Consider the following 20,966-nt stretch of genomic DNA (forward strand, 5'->3'; position numbering starts at 1 on the left):
AGGTCCATCCACCTCACTACAAATAACTCAATTTCGTTTCTTTTTATGGCTGAGTAATATTCCATTGTATATATGTGCCACATCTTCTTTATCCATTCATCTGTCAATGGACACTTAGGTTGCTTCCATGACCTGGCTATAGTAAATAGAGCTGCAATGAACATTGTGGTACATGTCCCTTTTTGAATTACGGTTTTCTCAGGGTATATGCCCAGTAGTGGGATTGTTGGGTCCTATGGTAGTTCTATTTTTATCTTTTTAAGGAACCTCCATACTGTTCTCCATAGTGGCTGTACCAATTTACATGCCCACCAACAGTGCAAGAGGGTTCCTTTTTCTCCACACCCTCCAGCATTTATTGTTTGTAGGTTTTTTGATGATGGCCGTTCTGACTGGTGTGAGAGGATATCACACTGTAGTTTTGATTTGCATTTCTCTAATGATTAATGATGTTGAGCATTCTTTCATGTGTTTGTTGGCAATCTGTATATCTTCTTTGGAGAAATGTCTATTTAGGTCTTCTGCCCATTTTTGGATTGGATTGTTTGTTTTTTTGATATTGAGCGCATGAGCTGCTTGTAAATTTTGGAGATTAATCCTTTGTCAGTCGCTTCATTTGCAAATATTTTCTCCCCTTCTGAGGGTTGTCTTTTGGTCTTGCTTATGGTTTCCTTTGCTGTGCAAAAGCTTTGAAGTTTCATTAGGTCCCATTTGTTTATTTTTGTTTTTATTTCCATTTTTCTAAGAGGTGGGTCAAAAAGGATCTTGCTGTGATATATGCCCTAGAGTGTTCTGCTTATGGTTTCCTCTAAGAGTTTGATAGTGTCTGGCCTTACATTTAGGTCTTTAATCCATTTTGAGCTTATTTTTGTGTATGGTGTTAGGGAGTGTTCTAATTTCATTCTTTACCTGTAGCTGTCCAGTTTTCCCAGCACCACTTATTGAAGAGGCTGTCTTTTCTCCATTGTATATTCTTGCCTCCTTTTTCAAAGATAAGGTGACCATATGTGCGTGGGTTTATCTCTGAGCTTTCTATCCTGTTCCATTGATTTGTATTTCTGTTTTTGTGCTGGTACCATACTGTCTTGATTACTGTAGCTTTGTAGTATAGCCTGAAGTCCAGGAGCCTGATTCCTCCAGCTCCGTTTTTCGTTCTCAAGATTGCTTTGGCTATTCGGCGTCTTTTGTGTTTCCATACAAATTGTGAAATTTTTTGTTCTGGTTCTGTGAAAAATGCCAGTGGTAGTTTGATAGGGATTGCATTGAATCTGTAGATTGCTTTGGGTAGTAGAGTCATTTTCACAATGTTGATTCTTCCAATCCAAGAATATGGCATATCTCTCCACCTATTTGTATCATCTTTAATTTCTTTCATCAGCCTCTTATAATTTTCTGCATACAGGTCTTTTGTCTCCTTAGGTAGGTTTATTCCTAGGTATTTTATTCTTTTTGTTGCAGTGGTAAATGGGAATGTTTTCTTAATTTCACTTTCAGATATTTCATCATTAGTGTATAGAGATGCAAGAGATTTCTGCGCATTAATTTTGTATCCTGCTGCTTTACCAAATTCATTGATTAGCTCTAGTAGTTTTCTGGTAGCATCTTTAGGATTCTCTATGTGTAGTATCATGTCATCTGCAAACAGTGACAGCTTTCTGTCTTCTTTTCCGATTTGGATTCCTTTTATTTCTTTTTCTTCTCTGATTGCTGTGGTTAAAACTTCCAAAAGTATGTTCAATAATAGTGGTGAGAATGGGCAACCTTGTCTTGTTCCTGATCTTAGTGGAAATGGTTTCAGTTTTGCCTTTCTTGTTTAGGTGAGGTGTATGTATAGGGTTTCTTCTGCTGCTTTGCCGTGCAAGAAGCCTAGTGATCAAATGCGTGGAAAACAGATTTCTGATTTATTTGATCCCTGAAAAAGTTCATGTTTGTTTCTAGTGAAAGATTATTTTACTGAATCAGAAAGGAATGGAATATCCAGCTGACCACGGCCAGGCAGTGTGATGGCCTAAGCCTGAGTATCATGACCCAAAGGCAGCTGAGGAAGAATTATAGCAGAGAGGTCTTTTAAGAGCCATTTGAGGTTGTGTGCCATGTTTTCAATCTCTTTAGATGAAACCTACCTCAGTAACTTAAATGTAAAACACACATGAAGGATCTTGCTAGCAGAATTAATGAATTAATTTGAATTAATGGTATATTATTTTAGAACAATATGATAATAACAGTAATTTCAAAGACCTTGGGCACTGTGTATGATGTTATCATTGAGCTGCCTCTAGCGCTGTGACAGTGAGTGTTTTCCTGTGGGGCATTGCCAGCACCATAATCATGTATTAAAAATGCTCGCTCTTGACCTCTTGCAGGGGGAAGGGGGACTACTTCAGGCTGGGCCACGGCTCTGATGTGCATGTGCGGAAACCGCAGGTGGTGGAAGGGCTGAGAGGGAAGAAAATTGTGCATGTGGCCGTCGGGGCCCTGCACTGCCTGGCGGTCACTGACGCGGGGCAGGTAAGCGAGCCTGTGACAGGTCCTTTTGTCTGTAGTGTAACATGATGAAACGACATGAGTCCCAGTACTGGGGCACCAGGAGGGTGGGCTTTGTCCTTTGTGTTCCTGTGTATATCTGCCTAACTGTCAGCATGGGTGAGCGTACCCAGGAAAGAGCTGCTGACTGATGCAGGCTATAAAGCCATGGGGTTTCCCACTCTAATGCCTGATGGGGAGATATATGTACTTCATTTCAGAAATAAAGTTACCTTTGACAAGTGTTACTTGTTCTTCCGCCATGAGAGGCCATCCCGTGACAAGCTCATAGATGATATACTTTGACATTGACTTATGACAATAAATCAGCACACTGTACTTTAATCAAATGAATTAAAAATGAATTATACTTTCTAATTCTGTAAAGCCAAGAAGTAAATTCCTTGAAAAGTGAGCATATTTTTTTGATCATTTTTCTTTGCAAAATAAAGGAAAAAATAAGTTACTATATTTAGTTGAAGAGGAGAACTTCCCTGCTTCCTGTAACAGAATAAAATAGATGAATTCATTGGGTTGATATCAAGTAAATACCCATCTGTAGTCATTGGCGAGAATTTTGAAGTAAATTTAGAGCAAATGTTCTGAAATGTTGAAAAATTCCGTTTTTTCCCCCTTAACAGGTATATGCTTGGGGTGACAATGACCACGGCCAGCAGGGCAATGGCACGACCACGGTTAATAGAAAGCCCACACTTGTGCAAGGCTTAGAAGGCCAGAAGATCACGCGAGTGGCTTGCGGGTCTTCGCACAGTGTGGCATGGACAACCGTCGACGTGGCAACACCCTCTGTCCACGAGCCCGTCCTCTTCCAGACCGCAAGAGACCCTTTAGGTGCTTCCTATTTAGGTAACACAGATTTGTGTTTTATTTGAGACCCCTCTGTATGCTATAGCAATGCCGTCGATAGAATGTGTGGTGTCGCTACCAGATTAGGGGTTGTGGCACCGGGCTAACTGCATTCTGAACCACAGCCACAGAATCATCGTGGTGCACTGTGCTGTGATTTATGCTGGAAGGAAAACTTGAGAAGGGGGTGCAAGGCTGATTCCTGTACTGTGGTCAGGTCAGGTCTGGCAGTGCTGTGCACATGTGCAAACAGGGGAGACTTTACAATAACCACCTGACATGTATAGGCACTTGGTATTTTCAATAACTCTGTTTAGGTGTGATCACCATAGAGTAAGCGACACACCTTTTCAGCTTTGATCTGTGCATGCCTGGGAGAGCATCATCACAGGTGAGGTAATGGATGAGCCCATGCACCACCCTGGAGTTCCCGTGTGCCCTTCGTAGACCCACCCTGCCTGCACACCACTGACTTGCTTTCTGTCACTATAGATCAGTTTGCCCTTCAGAGTTTTATATAAATTAAGTCATACAGCATGTACTTTTTTCGTAATCTCACTTTTTTCACTCACCATAATTATTTTGAGATTCATCCACATTGCATGTATCAGTATTTCATTCTTTTTTATTGTTGAGTAGCATTTTATTTATGGGTATACTGCAGTTGGTTTATTCATTTGCCTGTTGATGGACTTTTGGGTTGTTTCCAAATTCTGGCTATACAGATAAAATTGCTGTGAACCTTTGTGTACAGGTCTTTATATGGACATACGCTTGCATTTCTCTCTAGGGTAATACCTAGGAGAGGAATTCTTGGTAGATGTAGGTTTATCTTCTTAAGAACTGCAAACTGTTTGCAAAGTGTTTGTTCTAAAGCTCTAGCTCCTCCATATTTGTGTCTGTACCTGGTGTGGTCAGTCTTTAATTTTAGCCATTCTTGTAGATGTGTAGTGGTTATCTCATTGCGGTTTTGCTTTGCTTTTCCCTAATGACTAATGATGTTGAGCATCTTGCTTATTTACCACCCAAATATGTTTTAAGTGTCTATTCTTTTGCCTGTATTTAAACCTAGGTTGTTTGTTTTCTTATTATTGAGTTTTGAACACTTTTTATGTATTCTGGGTACAAGTCTTTCATCAGATATATGATTTGCACATATTTTCTCCCAATGTAGCTTGTCTCTTCATTCTCTTAGGTGAAGTTTAAAGAGCAAAAAATTTCTAATTTTGATGAGTCCAGTTTATCCATTTTTATCTTTTGAATGTTGTATTTAAACAGCCTTTGCCTGACTCAAGATCATAAAGATCATAAAGATTCTTTTCCTGTGTTTTCTTATAAAAGTTCTGTAGTTTTAGTTATTTAGGTGTATGCTTGATCTTGAGTTAAATTTCATATATGGTGTGAGGTATGGATTGAAATAAATTTATTTATTTATTTATATTTGATATATGGATATCCAGTTGTTTCAATTGCATTTGTCAAAAAGAAATATCCTTTCTTGATTGAAAGAATTTGCACTTGTATCAAAAATCAGTTGTTTATGTATGTGTGGATCTATTTCTGGATTCTCAGTTCTGTTTAGTTGATTTATTTTTGTATTTTGATGCAAATACCACATTGTCTTGATTACTGTAGCTTTACAAAAGAATGAATTCAAGCTTTGGTAATCCTTTAGCTTTATTCTTTTTCAAGTGTGTTTTGGGTATTCTAGACCCTTTGCATTTCCATATAACTTTTATTTTTTTTATTTTTAAAATTTTATTTATTTTTGGCTGAATTAGGTCTTCGTTGCTGCACGTGGGCTTTCTCTAGTTGTGGCGAGGGGGAGCTACTCTTCGTTGCAGTGCTTGGGCCTCTCATTGCGGTGGCCCCTCCTGCTGCAGGGCATGGGCTCCAGGTGCGCAGGCTTCAGTAGTTGTGGCACGTGGGCTCAGTAGTTGTGGCTCGTGGGCTCTAGAGCACAGGCTCAGTAGCTGTGGTGCATGGGCTTAGTTGCTCCATGGCATGTGGGATCCTCCCGGACCAGGGCTTGAACCTGTGTCCCCTGCATTGGCAGGCAGATTCTTAACCACTGTGCCACCAGGGAAGCCCCTCCATATAACTTTTAGAATCAGCTTGTCAATTTTTATAAAATAGCCTACTTGGAAATTTGATTGCACTGACTGTAGATCATTTTGGGACTTGCTTCACAGTATTGAATCTTCCAACCCTTGAATGTAGTATTTCTCTCCATTTGTTTAGATCTTTAACATTTCTCAGCAATAATCTGTAGTTTCAGTGTACAGGTCTTGTATATCTTCTGTCATATTTATCCCTAAATATTTCATATTGTTCATCTGTTGTTAATGGTGTTTTAATAATTTCTTTTGTTCTTTGCTATTATCTAGAAATATTCGAGTTGATCCTTGCTAGTGTGTAGAAATACAGTTGATCTTTTTAAGGACATTTGGATTATTTCAGTTTGGGGTTATTAGAAGTAAAACCTGCTATGAATATTCCTATTAAGGTTTTTGAGTCAGTCTTCCATACCTTGAATAAACCCCACCTGGTTTTGCTACTTTTCATTTCTTTGATTTTCTGTTTTTTATCGGTTTTCAGTTTTATTGGTTTCTGTTCTCATCTTGATGCTTGCTTTACGTTTATTTTCTATTCTTTTTCTAGTTTCTTGAGGTGAGAGCTTAGATCATTGATTTGAGACTTTTCCTCTTGTCTGTTGTAAACTTTTAGTACTATAAATTTGCCTCTCAGCACTGCTTTAGCTACATCTCTCAAATTTTGATATGTTGTATTTTCATTTTCATTCAGTTATATATATGTATTTTAAGGACATATGAAAAGTAATTTTATTTTTGTTTAACCTTAAACTTGCCAAACTGCTTCATTCTTTGAACAGCATTTATCTTCTGTTTGATACCCAGGCTGCAGTCATATTGGAAATTAGTGAAAACCACTTAGTGATTCCACTTTGAAGTTATAACCATACAGCGAGATGTTTTGAATATAAGCCTATCTATATGTTGGATAAACTTTAGGAACTCTTAGTGTCTCTTGTTTTACAGAAATTCTCTATCCTGATGTACTTTGGTTGATCTAGAAAACTAAAGGCAAAGGGCCAGAAAGCTAACTTCCTTAAATGAGACAAAAGGAAAATTTTTCCAACTACCACTATAAATAAAAATCTTTCAAATACCAAATCAGTTTTCTCAAATCTTCAAATACCGAATCAGTTTTCTCAAGTATACAACAAATTCTAATTTGATGGGTTTTTTCTTACTACTTCACTTCAAACAGTGACCTATAAATTTGTTTAAATAATAATTAAGTACCTTTTATGTTTTTTCAGAATGAAAAAAATTAAATGCTGTGTTGAAGATACTACTAAAAATACTTCACCTTTCAAATATGGTCCCTGTGTTGAAAATCTATAGGAATTTTTCCAATTAACTTTCAAATCTTCCCACAACCTGTTTGTTTTTTTAAAAAATATCATCTTGGAAATAATTTGAATGAATGCTCTGCTAATCAAGAATTGATTCACAAGTCCCTATTACCATAATCATCAATTTTAACAAGTCTTCTCAATATGTTTTATATCAGTTTTCTTGATTATAAGATGAATATGGAAACATTTTTAATATAACAGAATATTTAATTATGTCAGTTTCCCATGAAAACACAAGTCATTTAATGATGTTTATATTAGCCATTTCCATTGGTTGGCAGGAGGCTCTTCCACTGAAGACTCCCATGGTTTCCATTCCACCATTTTTCTCACCAGACTTAGTTCATTTTCAGCCTAAAGAATCACCTCTCCTAGTTGGCCACCCTGAAGTTGCTCATCTAATTTTTTAACATCTGGCTCCACTTTAACCATACGCAGCTTCTCATTTGTAATCTGTTATATACCTTTTATATGGTACATTTTTAAGGATTTGTCCAAGAACATAAAGAATCTTTGTATACAATATTTTTAGCCTCTTGTGTGGACTCTTACATACCCACAGTCCCACAAGGCCAGTGGTCTTCTTCAGCATGCCTGCCATGACAGCCCAGTTTTATGTATTTTAAAAATTTCTTTTCAGCTTTGTTTTTGACCTGTGGATTATTTTTTTTGTACCTTGTTGTATTCAAGTTGCCAAAAAAAAAAGGTTAAGAACTGTTACCTCTTTGTTCATGATGGATATTGGTTTGTACTTTTCTATTAGTATCTCTGTCTGGTCTCATAGAATGAAGTGGTAAGTGTTCCCTTCTTTTCAGTTTTCCTTTTTATTTTGTGTAGAATTGGTATTCTTTCAGTAGAATTCACCAGTAAAGCCAGCTGGGCCTAGAGTTCTTTGTGCAGTTTCTTTATGTTTTTTAACCACAAATTTAATTCCTTTAATAGATTCAGTGTTATCTGTTTTTTTTTTTTTCCTAGTAAGATTTGTGTCTTTGATGGAAGTCGAACTTATTGGCATAAAGTTGGTCTCAATATTTGCTTATTTTTCTTTTAACATTTGTAGACTCTGTAGTGATGTCATTACTCATTCCTTATATTGGTAATTGTACCTTCTCTTTCCTAGAGGTTTATCAGTTTTATTAAGTTTTTTCAAAGAACAAGCTTATGGTTTCCTTGATTTTTCTTCATTGTTTTTCTGTTCTCTATTTCACTGATCTCTGCTCTACCTTTATTCTTTTCTTCTAAGAAGCTTAGTATCTTCCTACTTTTCTAATGTGGACATTTACTTTTCTCTCCTTGATTAATTGACTCTGCTATCATTATGACAGATTACCCTCTTTATCCTTTTGCTTTGAAATTCTTGCTTTAAAGTCAAATTTGTCTGATATGAATATAGTGACTCTAGCTTTCTTTTGACCAATGCTATATAGTACTTAAACTATGGTACTCCATATACCACAGCAAACTATGGTATATCTTTTCCATTCTTTTACTTTTAACCTACTAAAAGACACTTCCTTGTACGAAACATATAGTTGTATTTAGCTTTTTAATTTTTTCTCTGACAGTCTTTAATTGGGGTGTTCATTTCACTTACAGTTAATGTGATTATTAATGTATCTGTTTTCAGTCAGTATCCTGCTATTTGTTTTCTGTTAGTCCTAGCTGTTCATTGTTCTTTTTCTTCTCTTTTTTTTGCCTTTCTTTGAATTAATTGTTCTTTATGATTTTATTTTCTCTTTGTTTTCTTTGAGCTCTAACTTATTATGTTATTTTAGTGATTGCTTTAGGATATATATTATACACCTTTAATTTATCATAGTCTACCTTCAGGTGATTCTACACTTTCATGTATAGTATACGAATTATACAACAGTATACCTCTATTTCTTCCCTCCTAGCCTTTGTGCTGTCGTTGTTATACATTTCTTTGTATGTTGTAAATGTGACAGTTTTTAAAATTAATTTTCTTTAAACATTAGGTTATCTATTTAAATGAATTAAAAAGAAAAGAATATCTCTATATTTACTCATGTAATTACCATTTCTGGTGTTCTTTTTTTTTTTTTTTAAACATCTTTATTGGGGTATAATTGCTTTACAATGGTGTGTTAGTTTCTGCTTTATAACAAAGTGAATCAGTGATACATTCTGGTGTTCTTCATTCTTTGTGGAGATCCATATTTCCATCTGGCACGATTTTCCTTCTGCTTAAAGGACTTACTTTTTTTTTTTTTTTTTTTTTTTTTTTGGTGGTACGCGGGCCTCTCACTGTTGTGGCCTCTCCTGTTGCGGAGCACAGGCTCTGGACGTGCGGGCTCAGTGGCCATGGCCCACGGGCCCAGCCGCTCCATGGCATGTGGGATCTTCCCAGACTGGGACACGAACCCGTGTCCCCTGTATCGGCAGGCGGACTCTCAACCACTGCGCCACCAGGGAAGCCCAAGGACTTACTTTTTATGTCTTGTAGCTCAGGTCTGGGGTTCCTCCTTTCAGCTTTTTATGTTTGCAATATATTTTAGCTGGGTATAAAATTTTTGGTTGACATTGTTTTCATTGAGAATTTGCTGTCATTCTTATCTTTGTTCTTCTGTACATAACATCTTTTTTTATTTAAGGTTTTCAAAATAACATTTATTTCTTAAAAGTTAACATGTGCATAATAGGAAACCAAAGAACACAAGAAGCAAAAAACAAAGTCATCTATCATCACAAGCAGTTTAACATTTGATGTGTCCTTCTAGGTCTCGTTTGTATATTTAAACAACTAAGCATCCATTTTTATGTAATTAAGATCATACAGTTATGTATCATGCTTTTTCACACATCATGAATATTTACCATTTCAAAGTCCCAAAGCTATGAGTATTTTGATAACCAAAAATACACTACACCAACTCAATCTGGAAGGAAAAAAAATGTAATCCTTTCTTGGCGACAAAAACTTCAGAAAAGACAAAAATGGCAACAGGCCTCTAGATTAAGATATTGGCAGAGTTATGATTAAAATACTACATTCCCTTAATGTTCAATTAAAAAATGAGATATAAAGCAACAGAGTACCCAAAGTATAATGCTCTTAAGAGGATTCATTATCTGATCTAAACTATTAAAGTATTAGCAAGGAGGTATGTTTCCACTGAATTACTTAAGAATGTATTCCTGTAGTACAGCTAAGAGATGCACACACCATCAATGGTTATCATCAAAATATAAAAAGGAACACATCCACATACTTCCCTCCCTTTTATACTTCCTTCTGCCCCTCTGCTGCCAACCTAATTAACAAGTCCTGGTGTACATTTCTCAGATGGTTTAACAATTCCATGTCCAAGATGCTACTTTTTTACCAATTATAACAAAGATATTTACAAATTGGTTAATTCACTAGCTCTACTATTTATCATACATTGTCACCTCAGGACTCCTAAAAAGCCTAGATGTTGCAAAATAATGAATGAACCTTGTCCATAATAAGCATTGGTACTTTACAAAAATGCACATTTAGACCTATGGTTATAACCTAAAACTGTCTTCTAGATATGGAGATATTAGCTAAGAGCCCTTCCCTTCACCCTTCCTCTTACCCCTCCTCCAGCATATCAGCGACTAAGTACAGGACTTTATCTAGCTCCAAGAGGTGGATTAAGGTAGACGCTCCCAGAAGACACAGCCCTTCCTAAAAACCAACAAAAGGGCATTTATTAAGGGGTTATTTTACTCCCTCTACTTTTAATATACTTTGGGTATTAGGACTTGCTTGTTCTTTAATACACAGCAATATTAACTAAAACACACAAGTAGAACAATGGTTAGACAATCTGAACTTGTCTAAAGACTCATGGGCACAGATCCCTTCTCTGTACTTCCTTCCCTGTCCGCTCCCCGCCTCCCCACCCAGTGAGTCAGCTTACTCTCCAAGACTCAAGTTTAACAATTTCCACTCCCCCAATACAACCATTCCTATGAATTAACAGGAAAAAAATACTTTAAAGGTGTTACTTTTAACTCTCTTGTTTTCGACATATGTTATGCACTTTTACACATCTAGAAAGATTAGATGTTTCAAATACAGATTTAAGTTTGTCCACTATGTATACACGTAGTAGCACTGAAGAAACTGCACACAAAGGCTATAGTCACAAAGTGTCTCCTAAACAGGAACACTCTGGCCTAGAAGTCTAGCTTCCCCTTCTCATCTCTGTCAACCCAGTGGACAAGAATAATAAGCATCTGTAATGCTTAGAGGGGATTTTAACAATTTTACTTCTTCCAGTTGTTTTCAGAAGTCTTTCCTATGAATTTTAACACAAAGTGTACACAGTGTATTTATTGGCTATTTTTTTCATACACTGGCAACCTCTTTAACATCTAGGAAGACTAGATGTTGTAAATTTGGACCCTCTGTCCTTTATGTACACTATGTACACAGCCAAGTAAAACAAAACGCAGAGACACACCAGACAATGGTTAGTTTTGGTATAAAGCCCTTTACGCTTTCTTCTCCCTGAACCAGCACAAATAAAATAATGTGTACTGCTCAGAGAGGTGGTTTGATCATTTTGATCACTCCATTTCTAAAAGACAGTATTTCATATGAATTTTAACAAAAGGATATATCTACAAAATATGTTACTTCACTACCTCTACTTTTAACATACGTTGTTCACTTCTAAACATCTAGAAAGAGTAGATGTTTCAAATGAGGACTAAAGTTTGTCCACTATATACACAGTAGTGTTGAATAAACTACACACATGTAACAATGGTTAGATCTGAAAGTGTCTTCTACATAGGGACATTCTAATCTAGAACACTTCATTTCTCCCAGTACCTCCTTTCTGCCGTCCATCCAACATCGGGCAAGTACAGGCACAGGTGTCAGGCACAGGTGTCACTTAGATGTGATTTACAGTTTCACTTCCAAAGGCCCTTTTCAGAAGACGGCCTTTCAATGAATTTTAACACAAAGTGTACAACATGTGTTAGTTTACTAACTCTACTTTTGTCATACATTGGCAACATCTTTAATACCTAGAGACTAGATATTATAAAATTGGGACCCACTGGTCCAATATATACAAAATATATACAGTAAAGTTAAACAAAATGCATGAAACATATAGAGCAATGGATAAGTTGAAATGTTCTAGTACCTGCTAGCAAAACATCTTTTGCAATCTTCCCTCCCACCTCCCTAAACCCAATGAACAAGCACAGAGTATACTGTTCAGAGAGGAGGTTTAACAATTCCATTTCCAAAGACAGTATTTCCCATCAGTTTTTAAAAGCTATTTACAAGAAGCATTAGTCTACTAAAACTACTTTTAAATACATCAAGCACTTCTAAACATCTAGAAAGAATAGATATTTCATATAAGAACTTAACTTGTCCACTATGTACACAGCACTGTTAAGTAAAATTGCACACATGTTAACAATGGTTATAATCTGAGGTATCTTCTAAATATGACCATTTTGGCCTGAACCATTTCCTCCCTCACTTCCTTCTCTCCACCGCCAATCCAGTGGACAAGTACATGCATATGTAATGCTTAGAGGTGGTTGAACAAATTCATATCCAAAAGTCATTTAAAGAAGACAAGCTTTCCTATGAATTTCAATAAAGTATACAAAATGTGCTCATTTTACTACTTTGTCATACAGTGGCAACCGCTTTAACATCTAGAGACTAGATGTTGCAAAACCAGGACTCAATTTGTCCATTATATACACTATATACACAGCAAAACAAAATGAACATACAAAAAATGGTTTTGTCTGAAAATGTCCAGATATGAACACACTAGCATATTACCTTTTGCAATTCTTTCCCTCCCTCCTCCAAACCACTGAACAAGTATAGACAATAGTATACTGCTCAGAGAGGTGGTTTAACATTTAACATTCCCAAAGACAGTACTTCCTGTGAATTTTAGCAAAAAGATATTTACAAAGTGATATTTTACTACCTCTACATTTAACATACGTTGGGCACTTCTAAACATCTAGATGGACTAGATGTTTCAAATAAGGACTTAATTTGTCCACTATATACAGAGCAGTGCTGAATGAACTGCACACATGTAACAGTTATAATCTGAAACTGTCTTCAAAATACCAGCATTCTAGCCATTCTAAGACCAACCCCCTTCTCTCTCTCCCCCCTCCACCAACCCAGAGGTCTATCATGCTCAAATTTTCAGAAGACAACCTTTCCTAGAAATTTTAACACAAAATGTATTATTTACTAACTCTATTTTTGTCATACACTGGCAACCTCTTTAACATCTAGAAAGACTAGATGTTGTAAATTAGGACTCATTTGTCCATTATATACACTATATACACAGCAAAGTGAAACCAAATGCAGGAATATAAAAAAGACAATGGTTAATCTTGCCTCACTATAAACACACTGGCACAGAGCTCTTTGCACTTCCTTCTCCTCCCCCCGACCTTGAACCAGTGCACAAACACAGTGCATACTGCCTACTGTTCAAAAAAGTGGTTTGGCCACCCCTCCCCCCCCCAAAGCAACATTTCATACGAATTTTAACAAAATGATATTTACAAAATGTCCTTTTACTACCTCTACTTTGAACATATATCAGGCACTTTAGAAGATCTAGTAAGACTAGATATTTCAAAAAAGTACTTACTGTCAACTACACATACAGTAGTAAGGAGTAAAATGCACACACAAAACAGTGGTTCTAATACGCAAATGTCTTCTAACTGTGACCAGTCTGGCACAGAATCTTCTTTTCTTCCTCCTCAACGTCTTCCATTCCATGTCCTCTAACCCACTGAACAAACGTGGTCCTCTGTGGCTCCTGATGTCGCCTCTAGAGGTGGTCAAACAACTCCATTTCGAAAAGTCATTTCCAGAAGACATTTCTTTTCTACGGTTTTTTTAAAGAAACAAATGGCATTTACAAGACATGTGACTTTAACTCTATCATACGTCGGCAACCTCTTCACATCTAGAAGGCCTATATGTAGCGAAAAGTTTTCTTTCGAAAGGTTGGGGGAAAGTTGAGAGCAGCTTTTTCATATTATATACACAGGCCTTCTATAAACGGCCAGTAAATCTTCCCAAAGGGTGGTGGGCACTTCCTATTGGCCGCGTGTGGTACGTTATTCTACCATTTCTATCTTCCGACATCGAGGTCTTGATAGAACGACGACCAACCGCCCGATGACCCGCTAACTTTCCACCCGTCGTCGATCGGGGCTCCGCACACCTTCCGGGCCCGTTCAGGCCTTTGTCTGTCGTTGTCCGGACGAGGTGAGGTCTCGTCCAACTGGGGCAGAGAGGTCACCTCAGGTCTCGGATCCGCACGGGCTCCAAGGCCTAAGGGTGGCTGAGCTGGCCTCCACGTAGACCCCCCTTCCCGGGCCCTCGAGGCTCTAACGGCCCTCCTCGGTGTTCCAGTGGCCGTCATTCTTCTCGCCCTGCCACGCCCGACGCCCAAAGGCACCATGTCCTTGGTGGCCTGCCGGAGGCTTCGCCTAACCCCTGCAGCGTGGGGTCAAGAGACCTGGCGGTGGGCGGGATCTGGGCTCCGAGGGGCTGCCGCCATTAGGTCACGGAGGTGGGGGTGGGGAGCAGTTCGTTGCTGCTTCCGGGCTCGGGCACTGCCAGTGGGCGGCTGCGGTGAGGGCTCTGGGGCTCGGCAAGACACAGCCTGAGCCTGTCCCGGGGGCCCCCCCAGTTCACCTGCCGACCAGACGTCGGAGGGCCTGGAGGGCCCCAGGCTAGAAGGCCACGATCCGCTTCTCACCGCGCTCTCTGCCGGAACTCTGTACATAACATCTTTTATCTCAGACTACTTTTAGGATTTTCTCTTTATTTCCATGGTTTTTATCTTCATGGTTCATGTGCTTGTGGGTCATTGTGCTTCTTGGATCTTTGGGTTTCTAATTTTCAACAAATTTGGAAATTTTTCAGTTACTATTCTTCACAAAAATTTCTTTCCTGTACCTTTCTTTCTCCTCTTTGGGAGGTTTAGTTCTATGTATATTAGGTCTCTTGAAGTTGTTCCACAGATAAATGACATTGTTCATTTTTTAACTTCCTTTTCTGTGTTTCATTTTGGATAGCTTCTATTGCTGTGTCTCCAGATTCACTTGTCTTTTCTTCATTTTCTAATGTGCTGTTAATGTTACCAGACTGTTTAAATCTCAGACATCCTAGCTACCTCTCTAGAAATTTGATTTGGGCATTTTTATATCTTTCATGTCTCTGATTCTCTTTTGAACATATGGAATAGAGATATAATAAGTGTTTTAACCTGTCTGCTGATTGTAATATCTGTGTTAGTTCTGGATTGTTTAGCTCAATTGATTTTTCTTCTTATTTCCGAATTGAGTGGTATTTTCCTGCCTTTCTGCCCACTGGGTAACTTTTAGTTGGATGCCATACAGTGTGAATTTTAACCTGAATGTTGCTGGAGATTTTTGTGTGTGTATAAATCTTCTTGAGCTTAGGTACAGTTAAGTTACTCTCAAACAGTTTGATCTTTTTGGGTCTTGGTTTTGGATTTGTTAAGTGGATTCAGACCTGATATTAGCCTGGGGCTAATTATTTCCCCACTGAGTATTCTACTCAGTGTCTTGTGAATTATGAGGTCTTCCCATTTGGCGGATGGGAGCAGGCACTAGTTGGGCCCTCCATTTTCTCCCAGCCTCTGTGCTGGGTCTCCAGTCCTTTCATGCAGTTCTTTCTTTGGCTTTGGGCAGTGCCCTTTTATGTAGGCACCCATCAGCTTCTGCTGCATCCTTAGCTGGGTGAGTGAGAGCACCTGCACATCTCCAGGGCACTCTCTGGGCAACTTTCTCCTCTCGTCCTGTCCTGTGAACTTTGGCCACGTTGGACTCCCTGGCTCTGAGCTCTACCTCCTCTACTCGCAGAGACCACTGACCTCCACCTGGTTCTCTCCCTCTGCTGAGGCCTGGGAAGTCTCAGGGCAGTGAGCTGGAACATGTGTCCACTAAGACTGTATATGGTGAACATCTTGTCTTCTTACCATTGTTCTGGATTATTTTTTGTTTTACATTTCAATGATAAGTAAATACAGATAGTTATTGTAGTATTTTCAAAGCTTACTTATGTATAGCGTAAATTGTTGTAAGTGTATTTTGCAAAAGTATTTATATCTGTTTGCATTTACAGTGAACCTTTGCTGAAAATAGCTTTTTTAGATAAGTATAGATAATTTTTTTTTAACTCTGAAAGACCATTAATGAAACTAATATTTAATTTGTGAAATAGCAAAATGCAGATTGCAGTGTGTCTTGGAACTAAACTGAAAGGTCAAATGATAGAAACAGAGCAAACTGTGATCTTAACAATTGAACCCAAATTTTATTTTCCTTTTTCAGGTGTGCCTTCTGATGCTGACTCTTCTGCTACCAGTAATAAAGTCAGTGGTGCAAATAATTCTAAACCAAATCGCCCCTCTCTTGCCAAGATTCTCCTGTCATTAGATGGAAATCTGGCCAAACAGCAGGCCTTATCTCATATACTTACAGCACTGCAAATCATGTATGCCAGGTAGGCTCGTTTGCTAACTTTTGAAATCCCACAGCTATGTAAGCTTTGGGTTTTTGTAGTTTTTTGATGGAAAATGTTGTGTGTATTGTTTTTAAATACTGTGAGTTCTGGGTCATACACCCTTTGATGGTGAATGATGGTATCTGTGCTTTCTTTAATGGAGGTTGAAATATGAATTAGAAAATCAAGTTAAAGAACATTTTCATTATTTTTTATGGCCAATAAACTTTAAACATATTTTGGGGGATGAGAGGAAGAATCAGTTGTTACTAATATACAGTAATGTTCAAGACACCTGTCATCTCCTTCACTTTTGATAAGGCAGTTTTGGTAGTGCTGTGTTTTCCACCATTTTGCTGCTGTTTTCTCACAACCTGAATAAGTGCCCCAGCCATCAGTGTATCATGGTTATGGATCTGATGAATAGAAATTAATACTTACACAGGAACATTAGTTTAGACCAAAGGCTGACTTATCGTTGAGAGGACATTTAGTCCTTGCTGTCTTGTGTGAGGCACCTTTGGTATCTGGCCTTCAGTAAACACAAAATTATCCTCAGGCTTGAATAAACCAAGAAGATTTCTCAGGGAAATACAGAGGCTGATATTTATGTTGGCAGTTTTTCACCTGTCATCACTGTGGTCATTCAATAAATAAGATAAGGAGTAAGTATTTTAGCTTTTAGCCGATGGATAGTAATAACATTCAGTATTTTTCTAAAACTCTTTTTATACTTATCTTATAAAAATGAGGGGGTCCTTCAATAAGCGCTTGTCCTGCCCCCTGACTCTTCCTTTCTGCAGAGGTGAATGGCAGCTCACTGCAGGTCTGGCTTTCTCTCCTGACAGAGACGCCGTGGTCGGGGCCCTGATGCCAGCTGGCATGGTTGCCCTGGTGGAGTGTCCCTCGTTCTCTTCCTCAGCACCCACTTCTGATGTGTCTGCCATGGCCAGTCCCATGAATGGAGAGGAGTGTGTGCTGGCTGTTGATATTGAAGACAGACTGAGTCCAAATCCATGGCAAGAAAAGAAAGGAGAGGTAAAAATAAATGGTAAAGCAATAAAGCAATATTTGATCAGAAAGGAAAAGGTAGCTAATTTGTATCTAGTAAAGTATGTCATTCTTTCACTTAATTCAGAGTGTTTTTGTGCCTACTGCTGTGATTTTTGGCTTGAATTAGGAAATATTCTGTTTGCAAAAGGAGCCTTGGAACTTCCCTGGTGGTCCAGTGACTAAGACTCCATGCTCCCAATGCACGGGGGCCTGGGTTCGATCCCTGGTCAGGGAACTAGATCCCACATGCATGCTGCAACTAAGAGCTCGCATGACACAACTCGCCTGCCGCAACTAAAAAGATCCTTCATGCGGCGACGAAGATCCCGCGTGCTGCAACTAAGTCCCGGCACAGCCAAATAAATAAATATTTTTTTAAAAAAGGAGCCTTTTTCGTGTGTAGGTGGAAACAGATTATTCTTTTAAAAAGTTGCTAAATGCAAGTGCACAGTTGTTTATCTGAAGTTCTGAAACGTGAAAGCTCCAAAAGCTAAAGATTTTTGTAACTTATTTCAGGGAAAAATCCAACTTGAAGAAATGGGAGCTCATTTTAGTTGTTTTCATGTGACCTGTTGTGACTATTAATAGGTTCTCCTGGGAATATGAATATGGTTGATTTTGCAGGGCTGTCCCAGAGCCCACTGGAGGTGGTAGCTTGTGGTGTAAGTGCCTTGTTACCTCTATAAAATCTGGTATATTCCAGGTGGCCCAAGGGGTAAGGCTTTTGGAGTTGGATGGGAAGTGTGCCATGTTGCCAAGTTTCTCCTTTTCTTCTTCATTTTAGATTGTCTCTTCTGAGGATGCTGTGACCCCCTCCGCAGTGACCCCATCTGCCTCCTCAGCTTCTTCTCGGCCATTTATCCCAGTAACAGATGACCCAGGAGCTGCCAGCATCATTGCAGAAACCATGACCAAAACCAAAGAGGTCAAGGGGCTTTCTTCTTTAACATTTTATTTTGAAATAATCTTAAATGTACACACAAGTTGCAGAAGTAGTTCATAGAAATAGAACATGGTATAAGCCTGTGTACTATGTGATATACTCCTAGGTACTGTCTACCTAGGTTGTCCAGTTGTTAGTGTTTCTAAACCATTGGCGGGAGCGCTGTAGGGCACAATCCCCAACTCTCCTTAATGTTTCAGTGCATATTTCCTGAGTATCAGGACATTACCATTGATCCAGGATTACTTTCTGTCCATAGACCTATTCAGATTTTGCTCATTGTACCAGTAGTATCCTTTATAGGTCTAGGACCCAGCCCAGGGTTGAGTGTTGTGTCTTTGGTCTTCAATATGGAACAATCCTTCAGTTCCTGTTTTTGTCAGAAACGCCACAAGAATGATGCAGGGTTCTTTTTAGTGCATCCCATTGGGATGTGTGCATTGTTAATTTGCTGCATTACAGGTGATGTTAATTCTTACTATTTTGTTAAAAGTATCTGCCAGATTTCTCTATTGGAAGTTAATAAAAGTGTGTTAATAAATATTCATGGGGAGATACTTTGAGACTGTGTTACTACCTTATCCCTTGTCATATTTTCACCTACCAGTTTTTAGTATCTTGATGATTCTAGCAGGATCCATTATTACTGTGGTAGTTGTCATGTGGTGATTTTTCAAATTTCATCATTCCTTTTGGAATATCACAGTTGCGGTTCTTCTGTAAGGGAGAACTTTCCTTTCTCATCTCATCTGTTTGTCTGTCTATTGGTACAGATTCATGGGATCCTGTTTTACTCAAATAATGACATACATCATTTGACACCCAAATTGCCCCAGACTTGGCCATTGGGAGCCCTTTCCAGCTGGTTTGTCCTTCTGATGTGTCCCCATAACTCTTTGAGCACTTCCTTACTTTCTAGCACAATAGAGTGTTCCAAACTTATCTTTCACCTACCCTGCCCTCGCCCTGGAATCAGCCATTTCTCCAAGGAGCGCTGGTTCCTTTTAGTGGATCAGAGAATTTGGAAACAAGATCTGGGAGCTTGGAAAGCTGATTGCTACTGGGTGTCCTTGGTTTAGGCCCTCTCAGCAAACAGACGCACACACCCACAAGCATTTATTTCTCCTTTGGCATCTTATGTATATAATGAAAACCATGAGTGGTTCAAACCAATACTTTAGTTTTCAGTCCAACACCACAGGGTTTATTCTTGCTCTCTTTCTATATTTTAGGTATATAATCCTTTTATATGTTGTTGGATTGCTTTGCTGTTTTGCACCTATATCTTCTCCTGATTTGGGTTAAAGCGTAATACTGGTCTCCTGGAATGAGTTGGGCTGTGTTCCTTCCTCTTCTGTTTTTTAGAAGAGTTTGTGAAGGTTTGGTATTAATTCTTTAAATATTTGGTAGAATTTTCTCTGTTCTAACATGTTCTGAATATTCTTATATTTCCTTGTTTCCTGGCACAACACAAAATTCTAGGTTTAACAGGATGTTTTATATTCCAGCACAGAAATCAGATGTTTCTCCAAGAGGTCTTGGTTCTTTTTAGTGGAGAATGGTACTTAGAAGCCAAGATCTGGGCCTTCATGTGCTCACTGCTCTTGGGGGGGCTGCTGTTCACAACCGCTGTTCCTGGGCAGAGCTAGGAAATAAGCGTGTGTGCACGTGCATGTGCGTGTGCGTGTGTGTACATGTGCGCATCCATGCAATAAGTTATACACAATATTTATTTTGTTATATATCTACATATAGTGAAACTGCAGCAATACCATCAATTCTAGTAACTGCACAGGATTCAGTCTACTTTCCTCCCTTTCTGTGTTGGAAACTCTCTTCTCTGAAAGGGAAAAACCTGGCTCCTGTTAGTGACTGTTTAATAACTTGCCCTTAGGTAGCCACCCTCCCATTTTCGCTGTCGTTCCTCTCCCACATGGACACCCCCCCGTCGCCTGCACAGCTTCTGGCACGCAGAACTAGCCTGCCCTCGGCAGGGATAACCTCTCACCCTGCTTGACCTGTGACCTCCCCCACCCCTGCACCCAGTGCCGCTGGCCCAGAGCAGGGACATCTTCCCCTTGGCTCTAACACGCGGCGCCCCAACATGGATGCCCTCCCGAGCCCGCCGGGTGCCCCCATGCCATCACGCCTGCTCCCACCCTCTTCCCTGCCGGCCGACTCTGGGAACAGACACACGTTGTTGTCAGTTACATCTGGAACTCTGGATTTATATTATGCTCTTACTGCTGATGAAAATATGTCCTATGGAAAATCGTCATAACCATCTGTGGTGATGAGGAAATTGCTATTTATAAATTAGGTATCTGGACTCAACTTCTGATATTTGGCAGTCTCCTAGGGTGAGGGTTTAATGCAGAAATTAATCTGAATTATGCAAAATTTTTGCTTTTAGCTAGAAGAGGGATGGTATAATTTCTTTCTTACCAATTTATTTATGAGACATAGGTATTCTCCAGAGTATAGCCCTTAATTCCTATCATTTCAGTTTTGGTTTGATTCATAAATAATGGCAAAGTAATTTTCATGTTAGTTTTGGGCTTATTCAAGGATAGGCAGCT

General features: G+C 38.9%; 1 protein-coding gene and 1 pseudogene across 6 annotated transcripts in view; one reads left to right on the forward strand and one right to left on the reverse strand.

The window, feature by feature from the left end:
• The window catches only part of HERC2 (HECT and RLD domain containing E3 ubiquitin protein ligase 2), a 234,547-nt gene that overhangs the window by 158,953 nt on the left and 54,628 nt on the right, over nucleotides 1–20,966 (forward strand). For all 5 annotated transcript variants that reach the window (XM_082840688.1, XM_082840690.1, XM_082840692.1 and 2 more), the window contains 5 exons: nucleotides 2,367–2,511; nucleotides 3,168–3,393; nucleotides 16,220–16,391; nucleotides 17,240–17,429; nucleotides 18,229–18,369. In XM_082840688.1, coding sequence (XP_082696814.1) covers nucleotides 2,367–2,511; nucleotides 3,168–3,393; nucleotides 16,220–16,391; nucleotides 17,240–17,429; nucleotides 18,229–18,369 — 874 coding nt within the window. The remainder of the gene's footprint in view (nucleotides 1–2,366; nucleotides 2,512–3,167; nucleotides 3,394–16,219; nucleotides 16,392–17,239; nucleotides 17,430–18,228; nucleotides 18,370–20,966) is intronic.
• On the reverse strand, nucleotides 7,069–8,088 carry LOC309963250 (NADH dehydrogenase [ubiquinone] 1 alpha subcomplex subunit 5-like; annotated as a pseudogene). Its single transcript has one exon. The product of its transcript is annotated as an NADH dehydrogenase [ubiquinone] 1 alpha subcomplex subunit 5-like (transcript).

This window comes from Leucopleurus acutus (assembly GCF_964270905.1).
Source record: "Leucopleurus acutus genome assembly, chromosome: 6".
Lineage (NCBI taxonomy): Eukaryota > Metazoa > Chordata > Mammalia > Artiodactyla > Delphinidae > Leucopleurus > Leucopleurus acutus.